Source organism: Eptatretus burgeri, chromosome 2 (genome assembly GCF_056783735.1).
Source record: "Eptatretus burgeri isolate ZD-2024b chromosome 2, Ebu_testis_v1, whole genome shotgun sequence".
In the NCBI taxonomy this organism is placed as follows: Eukaryota; Metazoa; Chordata; class Myxini; order Myxiniformes; family Myxinidae; genus Eptatretus; species Eptatretus burgeri.
Window position 1 is genome coordinate 29,705,904 of NC_140962.1, and position 22,631 is coordinate 29,728,534.

The following is a 22,631-nucleotide window of genomic DNA, read 5'->3' on the forward strand; positions in this document are numbered from 1 at the left end:
TCTGAATATAGGTAGATACGTAGCTTATATGCCCATATTGCGTGTATGTTTTGCCTAGCTCATTGCTGTAATTTATGAATGCCAGACGATTTTGTAAAAATAGTGGTGGTGGGGCAGGATGATCACGTGGTTGTGGGGAAAGTTGATCAGGTGATCATGTTGCCCCACACCAAGATCATCTTGTCCTGTTTACAGGATTCTCCGGACAGAACCCCAACATAGGAAACCAACACCTACGGCATCTGGTTCAAACAGTAGCCAGGTTAACAAGGCGTATGTCTTGCCGTCCGATATTATTCCATTTCTGAAAGCAGCTCCCAGGAAAACGATAGGTGGAAGAAAGAAAGGCACGACCAGGATTCTCACGGATACACCCGTGAGAAATGCAATCGCCGCCGAGACGGAAGCCAGAAAACAACTAGAGCAGAAAAAGAGCGATGCCAAGGCCTGGAGAGCCGCCAAATCTGCCCAGACGAAACCTAAAAAGCTGTTCAAGGAAATGAAATCACGAAAACGTGTAGGCCTACAGTTAGACAGTAAATCATTGGATGATGCTGATGCTGGTGATTTCCAGCTTCGAGACGAAGATTCAGAGCCAGATGACAATAATGATGATATTGAAGGAGACTTTGTAATTACAAAAATAGATGGGAAAAAAGCGCGATCAATTCTGTACATAGCGCGTGTAGAGGCAATCGACGACGATGGATATGAGGGAGTCTTTCTCCACAAAGTACCTTCTCATATGAACTTCGATCGACCTACGTTCATCATGGATGAGACAGATTGTGGGACTTTTTCCAAGGAGGACATCGTTAAAAAAACTACCTCCAACCAAATTTTTAAAGGGAAGCCTGAGAAAATCAAAGCAAATGGTATTCAAAATTGATCCGTCAGTCAGTGGGAGTTACAAATTTAAACATCAAGACTGGAACACAAAGATAAATGACGTGAAAATGGACGTTCATATCCGGTTGTGTATGGGACAATGTTTTGGAAATATCAAGTTGGTATCCTTGATGGATATATATATACATACATATATATATATATATATATATATATATATATATATATATATATATATATATATATATATATATATATATATATATATATATATATATATGAAGAATTATTTTCCGTTCATTAAAATTCTAACACATCGCTTATTTAGACTGTCCTCATGTTTCCTAAGGACCATGATCATCTTTCCCCCATAGTGATGATCGACTCGCCCCAGGGGTGGGGCAAGTTGAGCATTTCGACCACAAATTTTGAATTGCCTTTTATAGACATTCAATGATCTCTAATATTCTCGAAATTGGGCAGTTACTTGGGGCGATAGATGGACGAACGAATGGCAATTGAATGGTGTTTGGCTGGCAAATCATCTGACGGCAAAACGGACAAAACCAAAAAAGGGACCATCTTGCTCCACTCTCCCCTATCGTTTTGGCCTTATCTCTCAATGGTGACGAATCCCTTAAAAATAATATTAAAACTCTTATATCCAGATCCTGATCTTCACCAAAATCTAATCAATTTGGCTTACCACACACACAACCTGTCCACCAAGTTTTGTCCGAATCTGTAAATGGCCTTTTCAGATATCCTGCTCACAGACAGACAAACAGACAAGCAGACAGACGTGAAAACATAACCTCTGTCTACCTTCGGTGGCAGAGGTAACTATCCTATCATGGTCAACATACAGAACAGGAATAGAAGCAGCACAGGCAACTCTTTCATTCTTACTTGGTTTGACATCACAACTTTCATCCTGATCCAAATCCATCACCTCAATTATTCTTAAAAGATTCCTTAGCTTTGATTTGAACTGTGAGAGCAACAAAACTAACTCCCATTACCTGTGGGGCAAGGTGTTCTTAGTGCCAAACTTAAGTTCTTTATTTTCTCCTCATTTCACCCTTACTTGACCTTTCTCAAGAACTCACTCAGCATTTTTCTCCACGATTACCCTTGTGTGTTGTCTCCTGTCCTCAAAGTACACAATCACTCAACAGGATACATTATGCAACACCTTGCATTAGCAAACTTCTTTTGACCATTTTGTTGCTTTTTGTATTAAAGGTGAAACTTTTTTTTCCTGACATAAGTGACTAATTCTCGGATGAATTGTAAAAATGATAATAATGACAGTAAAATGCGAGTTATGTCTCCGAACTCCTTTGTCATGGTTAGATAAAACAGTAAATATAAACCCGAAAGAACAAGAAGGGCACTCTCCGATATCGCGATGTCGACCGGTATGCCTCCACCCACATTATCACATCATTATGTATACTTGTACCATGATGGATTTAAATCCCTTCAGCTGTTCTCAAGTATCACATTTTTACTTGACATGACCTCTGACCTTTGATCTCTTGATGAGAAAATCTAATTGGTTCATCTTTCCATCATTATACATACTTGTACCAAGTTTGATTTAGATCCCTTCAGCGGTTCTTAAGTTATCACGGTAACGAAAACCGACCATGGACGGACACACGGACGGACAGACAAACAACCTGTAAACATAACGCCTCTGACAACTTTGTCGGCGGAGGCATAAAAACGAGTTTTAATTACAGTACTCTGAAGTAATCCAAGGTAATGCTGAATCCACCCATGTTGTTTGCTCACTACAGACTTAAATTGATTACCAAAGACCCACCTTTACTCTTTCCCTGCAGCCATTTAAAAGTTTTCAAGTCATCCAAGGAGTTAAAACCACGGTACAGTGTTATGAAGTATGCTTTACTACGTCCGCTGAGGGACTCATGAGATCTCATATAGAAATTTCTTATGCAGTTCGAATGTTGCATCATTTGGGCTATCAACAACATCTGTCTTATGATCTCACAACAAACAAGTTTGTGGCTCGGTGGAGTTCTACATTCTTCTTTCCAGGTCACAATGCACCTGCCGTGATATGTATTTTCAGCTTTAGTATAAAGCATAAGCCTGCCTTCTAAAACTTGCACATATTTCTGTTTTGTGCCTCATTTTGCCTGTGTTACACACTTCATTTCTGTCCCAGCCCTTTTTAGCCCCCGTTAGACCGAGTCCAAAATGGGGACTTATGGAGTTGGTCTCGATTTTCATGTCAATGCGTGCGTCCACAACTATATCTCGGGCATGTATGGACCAATTTTATTTGTGCTTGGCACAAATACAACACATGATGGTACATGATGCACATCATTTTGTTTCACTACGCGATCAAAGATGGCCGACTGGCGGCCATTTTAGTTGTAAAAACAAAACCGGTATCGAACACGTCCTCAACCATTTTTAGGACATGCATTTACTGATCGTGTTCAAACGTGGCACACAGATAATGAATGATGGATTACATATGCAAGTCATTTTGTTTCGAAATCAGATCCAAGATGGCCGACTGGCAGCAATTTTAGTTGTAAAAAAAACGATATTGAACACGTCCTCAAGCATTTCTTAAGGCCCTGTCACACCTTGACGATTTAGCCAGCGTATGCCTGACGTATGCAAAATTTGGCTAAAACGCTGGTACACGTCGAATACGTTATGGGTAAGTTTGTATACGTTAAGAGCACGCTGGCATACGTCGTAGTACGCTGGCTTTTTTTCGTAGTACTCTGGCATACATCGTAGTACGCTGGCATACGTCGTAGTATGCTGGCTTTTTTTTGTAGTACGCTGGCATACGTCGTAGTACGCTGGCGTACGTCATAGTACGCCGAGGTGTTAGACAAATTTTCCATGCTGGAAATTTTTCGACGTATGCCAACGTATGACTCACACGTTCCACATAATGCTGGCCATAAGTTGTAGGCACGTTACGCGATCGTTGACACACGTCGAGACACGTTACTTGTAAGTTACTCATAAGTCGAAACACATCGAGGTAATGTATAGCGTACCCGAAACTTATTTCTAACCTATGAGTAACGTGTTGTAGGCACGTTACGCGATCGTTGACACACGTCGACACACGTTACTCATAAGTCGAAACACCTCAATGTAATGTTTAGCGTCAGTGTTCCAGACTCCCTGGTTTTTTGGGGTTTTTTTTTTCTCGGGTATGACGGTGATGTTAACACTTCGATTTCTAGTGTGGTTATGATATAATATAATTAATAGGCTGCCACTCAACGATTTCAATCATAACCGCACTAGAAATCGAAGTGTCAACATCACCATCATACCGAAGAAAAAAAAAAACCAAAAAAAAAAACCAGGGAGTCTGGAACACTGACGCTCACCATTACCTTGACGTGTTTCGACTTATGAGTAACGTACAAGTAACGTGTGTCTACGTGTGTCAGCGATCACGTAACGTGCCTACAACTTATGGCCAGCGTATGCGGAACGTGTGTCATACGCAGAGTACGTCGAGAAATTTTCAACATGCTGAAAATTTATCGACGTACTCGGCGTATGACGACGTATGACGACGTATGCCAGCGTACTACGACGAATGTTAACGTACTACGACGTATGCCAGCGTGCTCTTAACGTATACAAAACTTACCCATAACGTATTCGACGTGTGCCAGCTTGGTTCGGCAAATTTTTCATACGTCGGCATACGCTGGCTAAAACGTCAAGGTGTGACAGCGGCTTCACACTTACTTGTCTAGTGCGGTTATGATTTGAATCGCTGAGCCGCAGCCTATGAATAGCCTACGCCACGTGATCGTCGGCGATACGCTGCCGCGCTATGCAGAAGTTAGACTATCGTTGGGCATAGGTTGTGAACGCCGACAACACGCTCAGTATTCGTTGGTATAAGTTATCTATATGTGATTAAAACGTTCTGTGTACGTTACTAACACGTTATGCATACGTCCAACACGTTATTATACGCTCAAAACTTAAAAAACATCAATAGTTCAGCGTACGCCAGCGTTTTACATACATTTTGAGACCTTGCCATACGCTGGCTAAAACGTCAAGGTGTGGCAGGGACCTCAGACATGCATTTACCGATGTTGGTCAAACTTGGCAAACAGATAATGAATGATGGCTTACATATGCATGTCATTTTATTTCGAGATCAGATCAATTATGGCCGACTGGCAGCCATTTTGTTTCTTAAATGTGTCCACAACCATTTCTCAGACATGCATGGTCCAAATTTGTTCAAACCTGGCACAAACACAGCACAGCCATATTAGTTTTAAAATAGATCCTTTAAAAACCTTTTCTGAAACTGCTTAACCGGTCGATGTGAAACGTATCAATATATGTAGCAAGGGTAGTGGATCATATCTACAAAGTCTCACATTGATAGCTTCAGCGGTTTCAGAGAAATATGTATTTTTATATTTCCTTAAACCCGATGTGGCTGCCACACCATTGACTTATGAAGTCATCATTATAAAATATGAGCAAATACAACCTGTCGCTTTGCTGACGGGAATATTAAGGGGGGGGTAACAAGAGGGGGGAGAAAGAGGGAGAGAGAGGAGAGACAGGAGGGAGAGAAGGAGATAAGATGGAGGTGAGGGAGAAAGGGAAGCAGGAGATGGGAGAAAGGGTGAGAGGAGGGAGGGTAGGGGTGGGGCAGTGAGAAGGGGGAAGTGATGAGGGGGGGGGAAGGGAGGAGCTAAGAAGGGGGGAAGAGTGAGGAAGGGGAGGGTGAGGAAAGCGAAGCCTCAGCAAACATCATCATATACTCAGGGGGGATGAGGAAAAGATGGGGGAAATAGGAGGGGGTGAGGGGAAGTGGGGAGGAGAGCAGGTTTGGAAGTAGGTAAGCATGAGAGAAGGGGGTGATCGACTTGCGTTTGGTTGTGGGATTTATGGAGAAGGGGGGTGAGGGGGGGAGTACAGGATTGAATGAAATGGGGTACATTAAAACAGCATGTTAATACAGAAAATGGAGATCGCCTAGAGATGTCCATGGGGGTAGAGAGGGGAGGAGGTTTGGGAGGAGGGAATTGTGAGAGGAAGGGAAGGCAGCATGAGGGGAAGGGAAGAAGAGGCAGCATGAGGTTAGGGGAAGAGAAAGGCGATAAAACACAACCAAACAGCAACATTTTCTTTTTAACCACAAGGTTCCTTATAAAACTTGGCGGGAGAATTTAAAACTTACGCCATCTACATGTCAAAGGCCTGCCTGCCTGCATGCATACTTGCTCATGCAGCGACCTTTGCACCTCTCCGGTCGGCTCACTCTGAATCTGAATTGTACATTATAAACGATGGGGAATCCATTTTAAATTCAAAACTAAACCTCGTCTATGAGCCAGTCGGGTTGGTCGGTACCATCTGGGGGGAACAATTCTCATCGTGATTTTTGGCAAGATATATAACCCTAGAGTTAGAAAATGTGTGTTAGCATTGCATCGGTGGTAGCTTTTTGTCTGTTATCACCCTGTTTATATGCCTACTCTTAAATAAGCTTTTGTGCAAAATGGCCAGTACAAGGTAAGACATCCTACTTCAACTTAACAACATTTTTTTTTTTATCAGTCAAACATTAACTTTAAAATGTCTCACCTTTTGCTTGGATTATTTGCTTCTCAACAAAAAAGTGCAAAAACACGTCGAGGTTGAAAGGTATGTCATTGGTGACACATATATCAGTGTCTATTTCCTGTGTGATAAATCATTCCACCTTTAGAAAAGTATTTGTCTATAATTTACTGTGGAAAGTAAATAAAAGTTCTGGAACAATATAATTACATGGGTGTTTCGCAGATTTATAAAGAAATCCCAAAATCTAAATTTTTTTTTTGTATGTTGTATATTAAGATCAGTATAGCAGACAATGTTACTCCACCCCCCAAATGAAAAAAATACCGAATTTGGACAATTTTTTTATGTAGTTTGGTCAATGTGATGATATTTTCCCTGTTGTTAATGAAGGATACTTTCCAAGCATCAAACAAAGGTAAATGATAGCACGTTTATGAACAAGATTAATGTTTCTTCCCTGCAAATTCTCAAAAAATACAGAATTTCAGGGATTTAGAAACTCAATAATGCACATATGAAGGTATCAAACACCCGTATTACACAATATAAACCAATAAGATAATCGCAAGATGTTTAATCATGTGCAATCTGATGAATGAGTCAAAGGTGAAAATGAAACACAATCTTCTATTGTTGGGCATAAAATTACAGAATAGAAACACAAATGTGATGTTCCAGACGAACAAGGCTATTACCTCGACCCAATGTGTTGCTGATAAACATATTGTCTTATGAACCAAAGTTGTTGTTGTTCGTCTTTTGGCTGCTCCCGTTAGGGGTCGCCACAGCGGATCATCCGTTATGATCTGCATACTGATTTGGCACAGGTTTTACGCCGGATGCCCTTCCTGACGCAACCCTGGTCGCCTCTTACGACACAGGGATAAGTATTGGGTTTCGCCATGATTCCGGGATGCCCTACACCATCTCATAGCGAGGTCCAGCGCATAGCTCCCGTCCTCAAGCGATCCTCCAACCCAAGCCTCCGAGTAGCTGGATTACAGGCGCACGCCACTACGCCCGGTTGTCTTATGAACCAAAGACAGGTCCTTTATAGTTTCTAAGACATCTCTGATCATATGCACTGATTGTCAGTGATATAAAATGTTCAAGATGAACTTAAAAATCATAATCATTATCCAGTTCTTCAATATCCTCATCTAAACTTTCTCCATTGTCTGACTCAAAGATGGATGTGTTCTGCAATGTATCAGCACTGGACTATCAGTGCCTGTAAATGCAAACACTAAATGCTAGGCTAGTTTTAACAATTGTTTTGAAAAGCAAATAACATGAGCTACATGCCTAACAATTTTCAAGAAGATATAGCCTATAATAAGAGAGAACCATGAGTTATAAATAGAATGTCTTCTTCTTTCTTACGCCGGTTTCAGAAAAGTATATTTTGGGATGGGGGTTACTAAACGGCTAATAACACACAAAAGGCTATCACATAGTTTCTGACTGTAGAGATGTATACCCTGCCAAAAATTACAATTAGCATTATTCTCTTCGGATGGTACCGGTGGCCAAAAATTACCGGATCTGGCTCATGGCCTAACCGTCACTTCTTAACAGTCCCCTTAACAGAGGTGGAGGGATGGGAGAGAGAGGGAAAAGGGTGGGAGAGGGGAGCATCTGGAGGGGGAGAGGGAAGGGGGAGAAGGGAGGGAGAGAGGAGGGGGGGGGATTCCAGCAGATGTGATGCCCAGTTTAACATCCATCTGAAAGACGGTACACACATTGATGAATCACCCTGTCTGTGAAACACCAAGATGACAGTTTATAGCTGGGTCGGGATTTAAACCCAGGCTTGACAGCCAAGAGAGAGAGCATGCATACCTCTCGGTTATCCTGCCGTCACGTGGCAATTAATTGCTTTGTAACAACCGAAAACATTTTGTACTCATTGTAATCATCAAATTTATTTTGCCTTCCTAACTCTGGAGATGTCCTCACAGAAAGTCGTGCCCAAGGATTGTCATCGAAGCTTGAAGAGCGTTTGCCAAGTGGCTTAAGCACTCAAGCAAGCACTCCAATGAAACAGTTGAAGAAACGATTAAAAACGAAACGTTTAATCTATTTTTTATATGTATCGATCTACATAGAAGTGACAGGTTGCATCATGAAAGAAGGTCGACAAAAATGGGAAACATGGTGTAAAATAAAATTGCACATTTTCAGCGGGTGAGCCACCACCCGAGGCACCACACGACAACACAGGACTATACGCAGGCGTGGGCCCTGAACTCTGCTCAAGTCGATTGATATATTCAGTGACAGTGGGAATACTTTTGCAGTGTATGGTCGTGGCTTGGAAACGAACAACCAAGCAGCTTGTATACATGCTCGCCAAGTGGCTTAAGCACTCAAGCAAGCACTCCAACAAAACGGTTGATAAGGAATGGCAGGCTCGGCAAGCGATTAGCGATCGATCGGTCATATGAACCCGGAGACGCCCGGAATGTCAAGCAATGTCCGAAAGGAACAAATGAACACTTTTTTTTAAGCAGTGGGAACTGCTGCTGAGGTCAATTATGAAGCTCAAATTTTGAAATACGGCTCAGAATAAGAGACTTTAGAGGTTATGGCATGTGCGGAAATGAAATAAAGCCACAAATGCTGGTGTCTCCGGGCGTTTATAAGCATTGCAATGTATCCAGAAATTTGTAGTTATGATGATGAGGCATTTGATGACATGAAGTCATTGTTATAAAATACGAGCAAATACAACCTGTCGCTTTGCTGTTTCCTCCCTCCTCTTTGCCCTCTTCTAACAGTTTGGCAGGTCCTGAGAGAGATCACCAATAAGAAGGCTTCTCCAGCTATCCGTATCAAAGGTAACACTATAGAGGAACGTCGAGACTGCTGGTTTAAACATTTTAGCAATCTTCGAGGCAAACCTGAGCAGAACACCAGGACTGACGATCCATTCTTCAAACACAAAGTTGTTGACATTCTTCCCGTCAAGACTGGTCCGTTCTCTATGGAGGAACTCCAGAAATGCCTGTGAAAGCTCAAATGATCCAAGACTCCTGGCCCTGCCAACATTCCAGCTGTTGTCTGGAAGAGCCCACTTTTTAATCAAGAGCTGCGAGACTTTTGCAACGAAACCTATAGAGGCAACAAACCAGCAACCTTCTCCAAATTTGCCATCATCCCTCTGCCTATAAAAGGCAACCTCTCTCTTCCATCTAATTACAGAGGTATAACATTGTCACCTCTCGTCTCAAAAATCTACAAGTCTATGCTGCTTAATAAGATTACCCCTAATCTCGATCCTATTCTCCGACGCAACCAGAATGGTTTCCGGAATGGCAGATCTACAACACCTCAGATTCTTGCCTTAAGGAGGATCATAGAAGAACTAAAGATCTCCAAGCAGAAAGCAAGCTTAGCATTTGTGGATTTCTCCAAGGCCTTTGACAGTGTCAACAGGAAGGCCATGCTTCAAATTCTTTTGAACTATGGAATCATAGAAGAAACAGTGCAAGCAATTGCCATAATGTACAACAACCCCTCTAGCTATGTTCAAAGTATGGATGGCCCAACCACGGAGTTTTTCACAACAGCAGGCATCCTCCAAGGGGACACCCTTGCTCCTTATCTTTTTGTTATAGTTGTGGATTACATTCTCAGGCAGTCAGTAGAGACCATGAAAGAGAAAGGAATTGACATCAAACAAAAAAGATCAAATCAAAACAGAAATAAGCATCTTACAGACCATGACTATGCAGATGAAATCACCTTAACAGCGATACTTTTGAAGGATGCTCAAGACCTTCTAATTTCTGTTGAGGATGCTTCAGCTAAGGTCAATCTGTTTCTAAATGCCATGAAAACAGAATACATGACAGTAAATGAGGATGCTGATCATCTACCAATCTTCTCCGAGGATGGCTCACAACTAAATTAAGTCAAAGACTCGAAGTACTTTGGGTCTTATGTAGCTGACTCCAAGAAGGACTTCATATCATGCAAAGGTCAAGCCTGGAGTGCATGTAACAGGCTGCATCACATCTGGCAGTCTAACATTTCAAGAGAACATACTCCTTTATGGATCAGAGACGTGGACCATGAAGAAGGCCCTGCAGGACCGGCTTGATGGCACATATACTCGGCTTCTTATGAGAGTTCAGAACCTCAGCTGGCAGGAACACAGAACAAAAGCAGAGATCTACGGAGACATACCACCCATTTCTACCATTGTAGCTCATCGCAGAACACATTTTGCTGGTGACTGTTTCCGCGCCAAAGACCAAATTATATCTGACGTGATCTGCTTGAGATTGCCTTGCCCAGCCAGAGGAAGAAGGCCACTGAACTACATCAACTGCATAGCAAGGGATATCCAGCATGACATAGCGGACTTGCAGACACTGATGATGGACAAATACTCATGGCACGACATTGTGAACTCTATCTCGGATGCGTCCGCCGAGTAGTAGTCGTGATGACATGAGTGAGGAAAGTGAAGAAAAAAAAAGGCCATTAATTATCTTCATATATGTAACGTCGTTGCAGCGATAGGTGAAGCAGTTTCAGAGAAATAATTTTTTTAAGATCTTCCTTGAAACCAGTGTTCCTCCGCACCAGATCACTAATGATGTCATCATTATCAAAATATATGCACCAATGGTAGTGGGTATATCATATTTGGAAAGTATCGCATTGATAGGTTAACCAGTTTTAGAGAAATAATTTTTTAATATGATCGACTGACGACTTGGCACGAGGACTATTGGTTGAAAACGTCAAAAATCGGTCACATGGTCTCGCAGCCACATTGGATTAAAAAAAAAAACCTTCATCAATCGATGCAAAACTTTAAAGATGATGCCATGTGCCAGGTGTCTGATCAAAGCAGGGTGGCTTCGTACCCGGCCATAACTGCTCGCAGTTATAAAACGCGCTTCTAGTTGTTATTATTATTCAGTTTGTGGGATGTGGGTGAAGCAGAAAATTTACAAATCGCATTCCGGTTTCCATCTTAAGTTGTCCAGAGGCATTTAAAGAGTGAACCATACATCATGGAATTGCACCAAACATATGCCAAAATAGATGGGACAGACGATTCACAACTCCTCGAAGGCAATTAATGAGCCAGATAAGCATTTAGTGACAAACTAATTGACATGGTCATGCCACTATTGGATTGTCGATAAAAATATCGACTCCAGCTTCACGAGCTTAGAATCCAAATCCTTTTTACTAATGCCTTCAGCCTAATTTGTACCCACAACGTACGAGTTGACAGTCCAATACATGGCATACTAAATCACTGTACAAAAGGATTATTCTGCACACAAATGCCATTTTTGATGTGTCATGTATCAACAAATTAATATACTCGAAACTTTTTGAACACAAATTCAACGCAAATATTTTCCAACATCTTAAGTAATAAATAGCTCCGAGTGGGCTGACAGTCATCTCTTGAGGTCGTAGTTCAGACCTCTGCTGAACCCAAAATGTGGGAAATGTCATGGGCGTTACACTGGAATCTATTTTGGGGATCCCCCTGGGAGCTCCCCTGATCGGAAATCGAAAAATCTAAGACAGTGCGATCATGTGGACCATCAAGTCGAAGGATTTCAGAACAATCGATTGGTAAATAAGGGATGAGTAGGGATCCAAAGTTTTTGGGGGAACCTCCCCCCCCACCTTTAGAGCCCCCATGATGTAAAATCGAAAAAGCGAAGCCGGAGCGATTATGGGGTCTACTGTCTTGTATACATACGAGGTGTGTTCAAAAAGTATCCAACCTTAATTTTTCGTGCGTAAACAAATGAAGCTAGGGAGGCGTGGTTTGGTGCACGTATGTAGGCGATCCTAATTCATATGCGTGAATATTTTCCCGCCTGCAGAAGCTGTCAGTCGCCGACAGACCGCCAATGAGTGAGGAAGTGTAAGTGAGCGCCGTTGGATTTTCGTTTTTGACAAAATGATGGATCACTGTGGTCTCATCGCCAGTGATCACTGTGTTGAAGAAGTTAGTATCGCTGTTCACAGTCTCCAGCATGTCCTGTGTGATCTCCAAACGGAGTTGCTTCTGCTCGATCGTTAGCAGCTTTGGCACGAACTTCGCTGAGATTCTCCTTAAGCCCAAATCCTCAGTCACAATGGAATGAACGGATCCAATGCTGACGCCCGCCTCGTCTGCAAGTTCTCTGATCGTGATTCGACGATCCTGCATCAGCAGGGTCCTCACTTGGTCAATGACGGTCTCATTTCGGGATGTTGAGGGCCTACCAGAACGTGCTTCACTTTCCACTGATGTGCGACCATCTTTGAAGCTGTTGTACCACTCCTTTATCTGTGTGGTGCCCATTGCTTCGTTCCCAAAGGCCTGTTGAATCTTGCGGATCGTTTCCACTTGGGAATTGCCAAGCTATACACAAAATTTGATGCAGTTGCATTGTTAAAGTTTTTCCGTCATTTTGTCAAAAACGAAAATCCGACGGTGCTCACTTACACTTCCTCACTCATCGGCGGTCTGTCGGCGACTGACAGCTTCTGCAGGCGGGAAAATATTCACGCATACGGATTAGGATCGCCTACATACGTGCACCAAACCACGCCTCCCTATCTTCATTTCTTTACGCACGAAAAATTAAGGTTGGATACTTTTTGAACACACCTCGTACATGTGTCACATTTCAGAACAATCAGCTGGGTGATAACGGAAGAGTAGGAAAAATATCAAAAAGTTAACGGACGACCGGACGGACAGATATCCGGACATCACGACCCATTTTATAAGTTCATTCCTTCGAGAATCGAGATGAGATGACCTGATAATACTTAAGTTATGACAATGTGGCCTCATTAACCTGACTAATGTTGGTAATGCCAGATAAACAATTTTCCTGAAATGATTATTCACTTATAGTCAGGGTTGAACACACATTCCTAAGAGCACGAGACCATCACTCAAATGCCTTGGTTTGTCTCGGCTGTCAAATCCCTGACCTCGGGCTTACCTCAGCTTGGCCATTTCCTGTAAACCTTAAGGCCTGTACTGGTTCACCCAGCACAATTTCTGAATATGGCTGCTGGTCACTACTGCTAATGGCCCGGGTTAAGGCTTCAGGTAGGCTTGATAAACCTCGGGCCAAAGACCACTGGGCCCATTGTTCAGCTCTTGCTCGATGCACAAGTTCACATTGTTCCAGTAAATGATCACCTGGGAAAAGTAGGGAATTGCACAAAGGGATGGATGAGAGTTGAGGAAGTCAACTCAAGTGCAAATGTTTCAATGGAAATGAAACTCAAACTTTAAAAGCTGATCATATCATCAAATTTTTCACAATTTTCTTCACAAGTAGCCAAAGCTCACTTTTGCATGAATCATGAGATTAGTAGATAATGGACAAATGAACACAGCACATCGGATTAAAACGTGAGATCCTGGTATTGTGAGCTGTGCTCAGATGGGAACACCAAGTAGCATGACACAAAGCCATTAAACTGTTGAATGTGTGCAGATGTGATTATGCTACAGAAAAGAGCACAATTACGAAGCCATGACATCGCGAGCATGCCAAACGTTCAAAGTGAAGTAGATCATGGTGAGTCAGAGCATACGTTTGCTTCGGGCAAGAACAAGTCCTAGCAGAAGTGAGCCTGTGAGGCGCTGAGCCTCATAAGCAGCTGGTAGGCAGGAACGGAGGCTCAAGTATCGAGCATCTCCAGCAAATATTCCTCGACACAGAGGATCTGCAAGCAGCTCGGCCACCTGTGCAAGTGCGCAAAGCAAGATTATGTTGCTATTTACATCTGTCTGATCCATAGACCATTTCCTTTACTCTCAACAGACCGCTTCTCCCAACTTTTTCAATCAACCCAACCCAAACTTTGCTCCTCCTCACCTCTTTCCCCATTCTCCTCTCCAAAAACCCATAGATGGTTTCATCTTCTTTCTTGCTTCCTCTTCTTACAAACGGCTCCTTGAGAGCAGTCCAAAGTAGAGGGCGAGATAATAGGCCTCCCACCTTCAGAAGACCTCTATGGCAGATGGTGTGAGATAAAGGAAGAGAGAGGTTGAGTAGGAGCAGACATTAAATGTCTGGTTGATTTGAAAAGCAATGACAAGCTTGCAGAACTGAAAAACCATCGACATACTGTATTCTGTACACATTTTGTAGAGGGTTGGGGGCTGGGTTTTTGTGGAAATGAGAGAAATTAGAGAAAAAAAAGCGAAGAGGAGAAGATAAGAAAATCCAAAGGAAGGAGACATCTGAGGGTAGATGAGTGTGAAAGCTATCTGGAGCAGGGAGGTAGAGGAAGTTGACTGGATATAAGAGTAATGGGAGAGGAGGTAAGAATGTTTGGAATATGGGTGAGGAGGTGGGGGAGGGAGGAGTGGGGAGTGGGGAAAAAAATAAATCAAGATTTATTTTGTTTATACATAAGCAGTAAATTGATGATCATCAAGCAAAGGGTGGAGGTTGGGAGGTTTGGATACTTAAAGCTTGATGGCAAGGCATGCAGCTGCCCCTTGCTGTACAGAAAACGATTTTGGGCTGCAGGAGCACTCCTCAACACGGGCAGAACCTCTGCGGACAAACCCAGGTCTTCCACCTGCACAGCCATCACATCAATCATCGTAGTATCGCACATCCATGGAACTAAACCTCACCTTCACCACCATCGATGTACAAGTTTTGAAAAATAAACAACTGCACATGACACAGCGGCAAAATGTTTGTTTCAACATTCATGAAATAAATTAAATTGAGCATGTTGTGAACTCAAGAACTCCACCACATGTATCAACTTCTTAAATAGAAAATATGTCGATATACTGTATCTTGAGTTGTTATGATTTGCCTGATCACAAGAGCAGATTGGCGGTGTTGAAATGTGCTGCAAATATCGACATAAAATTACATTCTATGTGCTTGAATGTTCTGGCAAGAATTTCGACCAATGAGGTGAATTGATACAAGTGAAAAAGTTTTGCCCCAGAACAATGAGGACATGGTGCTGCACAAGCAAAACTTTGCAGAGTTCAGTCGTTTTCTCTACAACTTCCAGCCATGCTCGCACACTCTTCCCAGAAGTATTTTCCAAACATCATTAAAGATGTAAAATGGGAGAGTGTTTTGACTCCTCCTCATAAGTCCTTCATTTGTTAATTTCTCCATATAGGGATAATCAATTTTCATTATACTGCACTGGTATTGAGATAATGCATGTTAAACGAGAAGGGCACTCGGTAGAGCGCATACCTCCGCCACACAATGCCTGATCCAAAAGAACATATCGGGCCCATTACATTTTTGAAATATCATGATATACATATATATATATATATATATATATATATATATATATATAGTTTTTGGACCTTTCTCTCAATGGTGAAGAATAGCTTTAATAATTAAATAATCTTCGTATTCAGACACGGATTCGGATCTCCACCAAAATCAAATCAATTCGGCCTTGTCACACCCAACATGACCACCAAGTTTTCGTCCGAATCTGTCCACAACTTTTTGAGATATCGTGCTTTATATTAGTTTCGCCCGATCTCTCAATGGTGAAGAATCAATAAAAAAATTATCAGATCTGGATGCAGATTCGGATCTTCACCAAAATTGAATCAATTCTTCCTCGTCATCATATCAGATCATATCATTTTTGGCTGCATCTCTCAATGGTGAGGAATCATTTTAAAAATTCTAGTGGTCGGATCCGGATCCGGATCTTCACCGAAATTTAATCAGTTTGTCAATGTCACACATCCAACCTGTACACAAAATTTCATCCGGATCCATCTACAACTTTTTGAGGTATCCTGCACACAGACAGACAAACAGACAAACAAACTAAGACAGAGAGGGGTGAAAACATAACTTCCTTCACCTTCGGTGGCGGAGGTAGCAATATGTCAGTACTTGAATAAAAACAAACGACTGCGAAGGGAGACCAGTGCCCTTTAAACAACGTTTTTTTACTTCCCGCCAATACCACAAATTATGACTTGTAGTATCATTAAAAGGATGTGACATGCAAAGAGTGAGTCTACAAGGGAGTGAATAATCACCAGATTGAGTGCATTGGCTCCTGCATTTCCTGCCGGCCGCAGTGCACGTGGTCCGAGTTCAAACACGGCTCCACTGTCTAAGCGTAAGGAGTGAAGCCAGCCACCAAGACGCCCCGATGCCTCCACAAGAACCACCTGTTGAAGTCGATCAATGACTTAATTTCACAACAGGAGATTCAGTCAGGTGCTGCTGCAAAGATGTTGACAAATTCCATAATAGTTATTCAAGTCATCCACTAGGATGTCTGGCTGGCATAGAGATATCCATACTTGCTCGCCTCTTAACTGTAAAGTATGGGTTCTAATCCTGACCTCACTATAACCTGTCATCCGGGTGTTTCATCAATGTGCGTTCTGTCCCTCAGATGGACGTTGAACTGCGAATCCTATCTGCTTGCATTAGTTGGTGGACATAAAATATCCCGCAGTCTCCTTCAGGAAGAGTCGATGAACTATCGCCAGCACCCTGAACGACCTCTAGCTCGAGATAGTACGAGCAAACAAAGATTGCATACCCTCACCTGGAATTGTTTTGTGTGGTGTTATCGTACGTATTTCATAGACGTACTCGCATTCCAATTGTACAGACTTTATCGAGGTACTTGGTTGAAAAAAAGATAGCGTGTACTAGTAGCTACCACTAGGTGGTGTTTGTGGCCTACAGTAGCAAGTTATGTGTGGACAAACAGACAAATAACAAGACAAGCCGGTAGGCGACGAGGGATTCGCTCGGATCGAAGCGCTGGATACGATGCTTTTCATTCTGACCGATCCACCGACGAAGATTCATTGCCAAGATGTATTGGGTCACATACTATTGTTCCTCTGCCTGGCAAGATATTTCCGATTGCATATTTTGCCAACTGACACTCCTCATAAAAAATGAAGGGTAATAGACACCCTATTAATGAAAGGACTACCATTTGAAAAATAATCAGTTTGCTGGTTTGTGCTGTGGAGCCTCGTGTTGCAGACACACACACACACACACACACACACACACCCACACACACACACACACACACACACACACACACACACACACACACACACACACACACACACACACACACACACACACACACACACACAATAAACTTCTCTCAATGCTCTTGTTAGACCACACCTCCTGAGCCACACAATATTTTTCATAAGCCACGCCCATTTTCCATAAGCCACGCCCATTTTCCTACACCACTCCCACTTTAAATAATAAATAATTGGAGGTGGTGTGTGGATCGTGGAATCGTTTAGGGTAAATAATTAAATAATTGGAGGTGGTTTGTGGGTGGTGGAATCGTTTTCGGTAAATAAATAAACAAGCCGGTAGGCGACGAGGGATTCGCTAGAATCGAAGCGCTGGATACGACGCTTTTCATTCTGACTGATCCACCGACGAAGATTCATTGCCAAGACGTATTGGTTCACATACAATTGTTCCTCTGCCTGGCAAGATTTTTCCGATTGCGTATTTTGCCAACTGGCACTCCTCATAAAATATGACGGTAAATAGACACCCTATTTTTGAAGGACTACCATTTGAAAAATAATCGGTTTGCTGGTTTGTGCTGTGGAGCCTCACGTTGCAGACACACACACACACACACACACACACACACACACACACACACACACACACACACACAGACACACACACACGGAAAACCCGATAAATTTCTCTCAATGCTCTTGTTTGACCACACCTCCTGAGCCACACAATATTTTTCATAAGCCACGCCCACTTTAAATAATAAATAATTGGAGGTGGTGTGTGGATCGTGGAATCGTTTAGGGTAAATAAATAAATAATTGGAGGCAGAGTGTGGGTCGTGGAATCGTTTTCGGTAAATAAATAAATAAGGTGGTGTGTGGGTCGTGGAATCGTTTTCGGTAAATAAATAATTGGAGGTGGTGTGTGGGTCGAGGAATTGTTTCCAGGAAATAAATAAATAATTGAAGGTGGTGTATGGATTGTGGAATTGTTTACGGAAAATAAATAAATAATTGGAGGCAGAGTGTGGGTCGTGCAATTGTTTACGGTAAATAAATAAATCATTAAAGGTAGTGTGTGGATCGTGGAATCGTTTTCGGTAAATAAATAAATAATTGGAGGTGGTGTGTGGATCGTGGAATCGTTTACGGTAAATAAATAAAAACCAATGTCACCGGTAGGGTGACCCGTATCTTGCCAAAAGGTGACCACGTGTGAGGTCTTTAAGGTCACACTGAGGTGAACAGAGCTGCTATCCACCAGGAGCGACTCCTTGAGGAATATCTGCCTACGAGAGTTTCCGATGAGAATCGTTCTATAGAGTAACCATGAAAAATATACGTTTGCCTCATAACATCACCAAATGACGTCATAATGTCTCAAGCTTGATATATCAAGAAAGCAATCATCGAGGTGTTCAATTTGAGGTACTACACGATATGGTTCCTAAAACTTGAAAATTTGACCTTGGGGTCAAATATGTTTGACCTCAGGCGCTAACCATGAAGGTCAAGGCCAATCGCCACCAAAAACTAATCAGCTGAGCGCCAGACCATGTACTACATTCCCATAAAGTTTGGAGATGATTCAATTAAAATTACTCAAAAAATAAGGGTTTCGTCAACCTCCATGATTTACTGCAAAGTGACCTTGACCTTTGACCTTGACATTTATGTGTGCTGAAGGGTATTGTAATAATACTACGATATGTGTACCCACAAGAGTTTCCGATGAGAATTGTGCTCTACAGAGTGCTATAAAGGTGAAAAATTCAATGATTACAGACAAACAAACAACAACAAAAAAACTTACCAAGTAACAGATCTTGCAAAAACTTCGTTTTGGCAAGATAATAATTGGAGGTAGTGTGTGGGTCGTGGAATAGTTTTCGGTAAATAAATAAATAATTGGAGGTGGTGTGTGGGTGGGGAATAGTTTTCGGTAAATAAATAAATAATTGGAGGTGGTGTGTGGGTGGGGAATCGTTTACGGTAAATAAATAAATAATTGGAGGTAGTGTGTGGGTCGCGGAATCGTTTTCGGTAAATAAATAAACATGTTATAAGAAATCCACAAAGACAGAAATGACAGTGATTCCATTTATTTTGGATCCTTTTCACTTTGGTCAATAACATTTGGATCGAGGAGATCGAAGGTGGAACGACGGTGTAGCTCCTTACAAACACTGTATACACACCTTAAATGACGGTAAATAGACATCTGATTTTTGAAGGACGACAATTTGAAAAATAAAACCTCAATCAAAAATCGGCTCGAGTAAAATTTTCTAAATATCTCGAAGTGTTTAATCCCGAAGTCTTGTTTCTCTCCATTCAAAACTGAAGGACAAGTATTGAAAATACTGTATGCGGTTTTTCTGCCGCTGCACAGCAACGGGTGGTTGCGAGGCAACGAAATTCAAACGCGCACATTCCCAGTATATATTCCACCTGTTGGCAAAATTTCATCGAAATCGGTTCGTGCTGTGGAGCCTCGCGTTGCAGACGCAGACGCACACGCAGACGCACGCGCACACGCACACGCACACGCACACGCACACGCACACGCACACGCACACGCACACACACACACACACACACACACACACACACACAGCCGGAAAACCCGACAATAAGGGATATCTCATATATAGCGAATCCAACAAATGGACACAAATGCAATACCCTCTCCTCTGGTGAGGGTAACTAGAATGGCACTCGGTGGAGCGTGTACCTCCGCCAGGCGAACAGTTTACGTCTTATATCCCACCGATAGGTCGGATCTGAAACCGGACCTCAACCAAAATCGAATCGGCTTGTTCTTGTCACTTAACCAACTCATACACAGAGTTTTGTCTTAAATCATCCACAACTTTTTGAGATATTGTGGTATATACAGTGCTGAGAGAAAGTCTACACCCTTTCAAAATTTTCACATTTTGTTGCTGTGTAGCCTGGAATTACATCAGACTTTTTCCACTTTTATTTACACATCGTAACCAACAACTTCTAAGTGTAAAATAAATTCCACAAATTTCAGAAAATTAATTAAAAATACAAAACTAGAAGATCTTGGTTGGATAAGTGTCCACATCCCTTATAATAGCAATTATAAACTAGAGGGGGAGCACTCGGTAGAGTGCAAAACCTCCACCGCAAATACTGCTCGGTCACTCAAGTGAACCTGATATCCTATTCATTCAATTTGACATCAACAGTGCTCACAGAGTTATAGTTTGCAACTTTCCCTTATACATACTCAGCTCATTCGTCGTAACTAGATTCCTTGAGACAGAAATTGATTTTACGTGGGTATATCCACCTGAAGTTCCAAAATCAGCCGCAATTATAATTTTTGCATGTTTTTTGTTGGAAATCACTTAAAACATGTAGAAATGCAAAAAAAAAAAATTCTAATCTTTTTTCAAAATGGCCACCATAACGGCTATATTGGATTTTGGACCAAGTCCAAAATCTAATGGCATGATCCTTGGACCATACCTAATCCCCCCACTAAGTTTTGTCGAAATCCGTCAAGGAGTTTTTCCATAATACTGTTCACAAACAAACAAACAAACAGAAAGGGGTGAAAACAGCCGATCTTCGATGGCGGAGGTTAATTAGCTCAGGTGTAACCAATCACCTTTAAAATCACACACCAAGTTAATTGGCCTCCACCTGTGTTAAACTGTAGTAATTCTGATTATTTCATAATAAAATCAGCTGTCCCTGTAGGTTTCCTCTGCTGGGTAATGCATTTCACAGCTAAAACTCAACCATGAGCACCAAGGAGCTTCCAAAAAGCCTCTGGGATAAAGTTGTGGAAAGGCAGAGATCAGAAAATGGGTATAAAAATATTTCAAAGGCCTTGGATATCCCTTGGAGCACAACCAAAACAATCATTAATAAGTGGAGGGTGTATGGTACCACCAAGACCCTGCCGAATTCAGGCCGGCCCTCCAAACTGGATGACCAAGCAAGGAGGAGACTGATCAGAAAAGCCACCAAGAGGCCAATGACTACTTTGAAAGAGCTACATGCCTTTATGGCAAAGACTGGTCACTATGTGCATGTGACAACAATATCCCAAGCATTCCACAAGTCTGGCCTGTACGGTAGGGTGGCAAGAAGGAAGCCATTACTAAAAAAAAAGCTCACCTTGAGTCCCGTTTGAGGAATGCAAAAATCCACTCTGGAGATACTGAAGCCATGTGGCAAAAAGTTTTGTGGTCTGATAAAACCAAGATGGAACTTTTTGGCTTAAATGCAAAACATTATGTTTGGCACAAACTCAACACAGCACATCACCCAAAGAACACCGACCCAACTGTGAAACATGGTGGCAGCATCATCATGTTATGTGGATGTTTCTCATCAGCAGGGACTGGGACACTTGGCAGGATAGAAGGGAAAATGGACGGAGCAAAATACAGAAAAATCCGAGAGGAAAACCTGCAGCCCTCTGCAAGAAAGCTGAAATTGGGACGGACGTTCACCTTTCAGCATGACAACGACCCGAAGCACACAGCCAAAGCTACATTGGAGTGGCTAAGGAACAAAAAGATAAATGTCCTTTAATGGTCCAGTGAGAGCCCTGACTTAAATCCAATCGGAAATCTGTGGCATGACTTGACGATTGCTGTCCATCAACGCTCCCCACACAACTTGACTGAGTTTGAACAGTTTTGCACAGAAGAATGGGCAAATATTGTCCAATGAAGGTGTGTAAAGTTGGTAGAGACCTATCCCAACAGACTCACAGTTGTAGTTGCTGTCAAAGGTGCTTCCACCAAGTATTAACTCAGAGTGGTGGACACTTATCCAACCAAGATATTCTAGTTTTGTATTTTTAATCAATTTTCTGAAATTTGTGCAATTTATTTTTCACTTGGAAGTTGTGGATTACGAGGTGTAAATAAAAGTGGAAAAAGTCTGATTTAATACAATTTAATTCCAAGCGAGAAGGCAACAAAAGGTGAACATTTTGAAAGAGGGTGTAGACTTTCTATCGGCACTGTAGCGTGGGAAGTTAGAGGAGGTTGAGTAAAGGTAAGAGTAATGGTCGAGGAGGTAAGAATAATTGGAATATGGGTGAGGAGGTGGGGGAGGGTGTGGGGGG

At 42.1% G+C, this 22,631-nt stretch overlaps 1 protein-coding gene across 6 annotated transcripts in view; it reads right to left on the minus strand.

Annotated features, from left to right (window-relative positions):
* PPOX (protoporphyrinogen oxidase) overlaps positions 1-22,631 on the minus strand; it is a 37,007-nt gene that overhangs the window by 11,661 nt on the left and 2,715 nt on the right. For 5 of the 6 annotated variants that reach the window (XM_085852310.1, XM_085852327.1, XM_085852301.1 and 2 more), the window contains 5 exons: positions 16,523-16,657; positions 14,939-15,054; positions 14,343-14,478; positions 14,059-14,209; positions 13,455-13,657 (listed from right to left, as the gene is read on the minus strand). In XM_085852310.1, coding sequence (XP_085708436.1) covers positions 13,455-13,657; positions 14,059-14,209; positions 14,343-14,478; positions 14,939-15,054; positions 16,523-16,657 — 741 coding nt within the window. The remainder of the gene's footprint in view (positions 1-13,454; positions 13,658-14,058; positions 14,210-14,342; positions 14,479-14,938; positions 15,055-16,522; positions 16,658-22,631) is intronic. The other variant, XM_085852347.1, reaches the window with a different exon arrangement.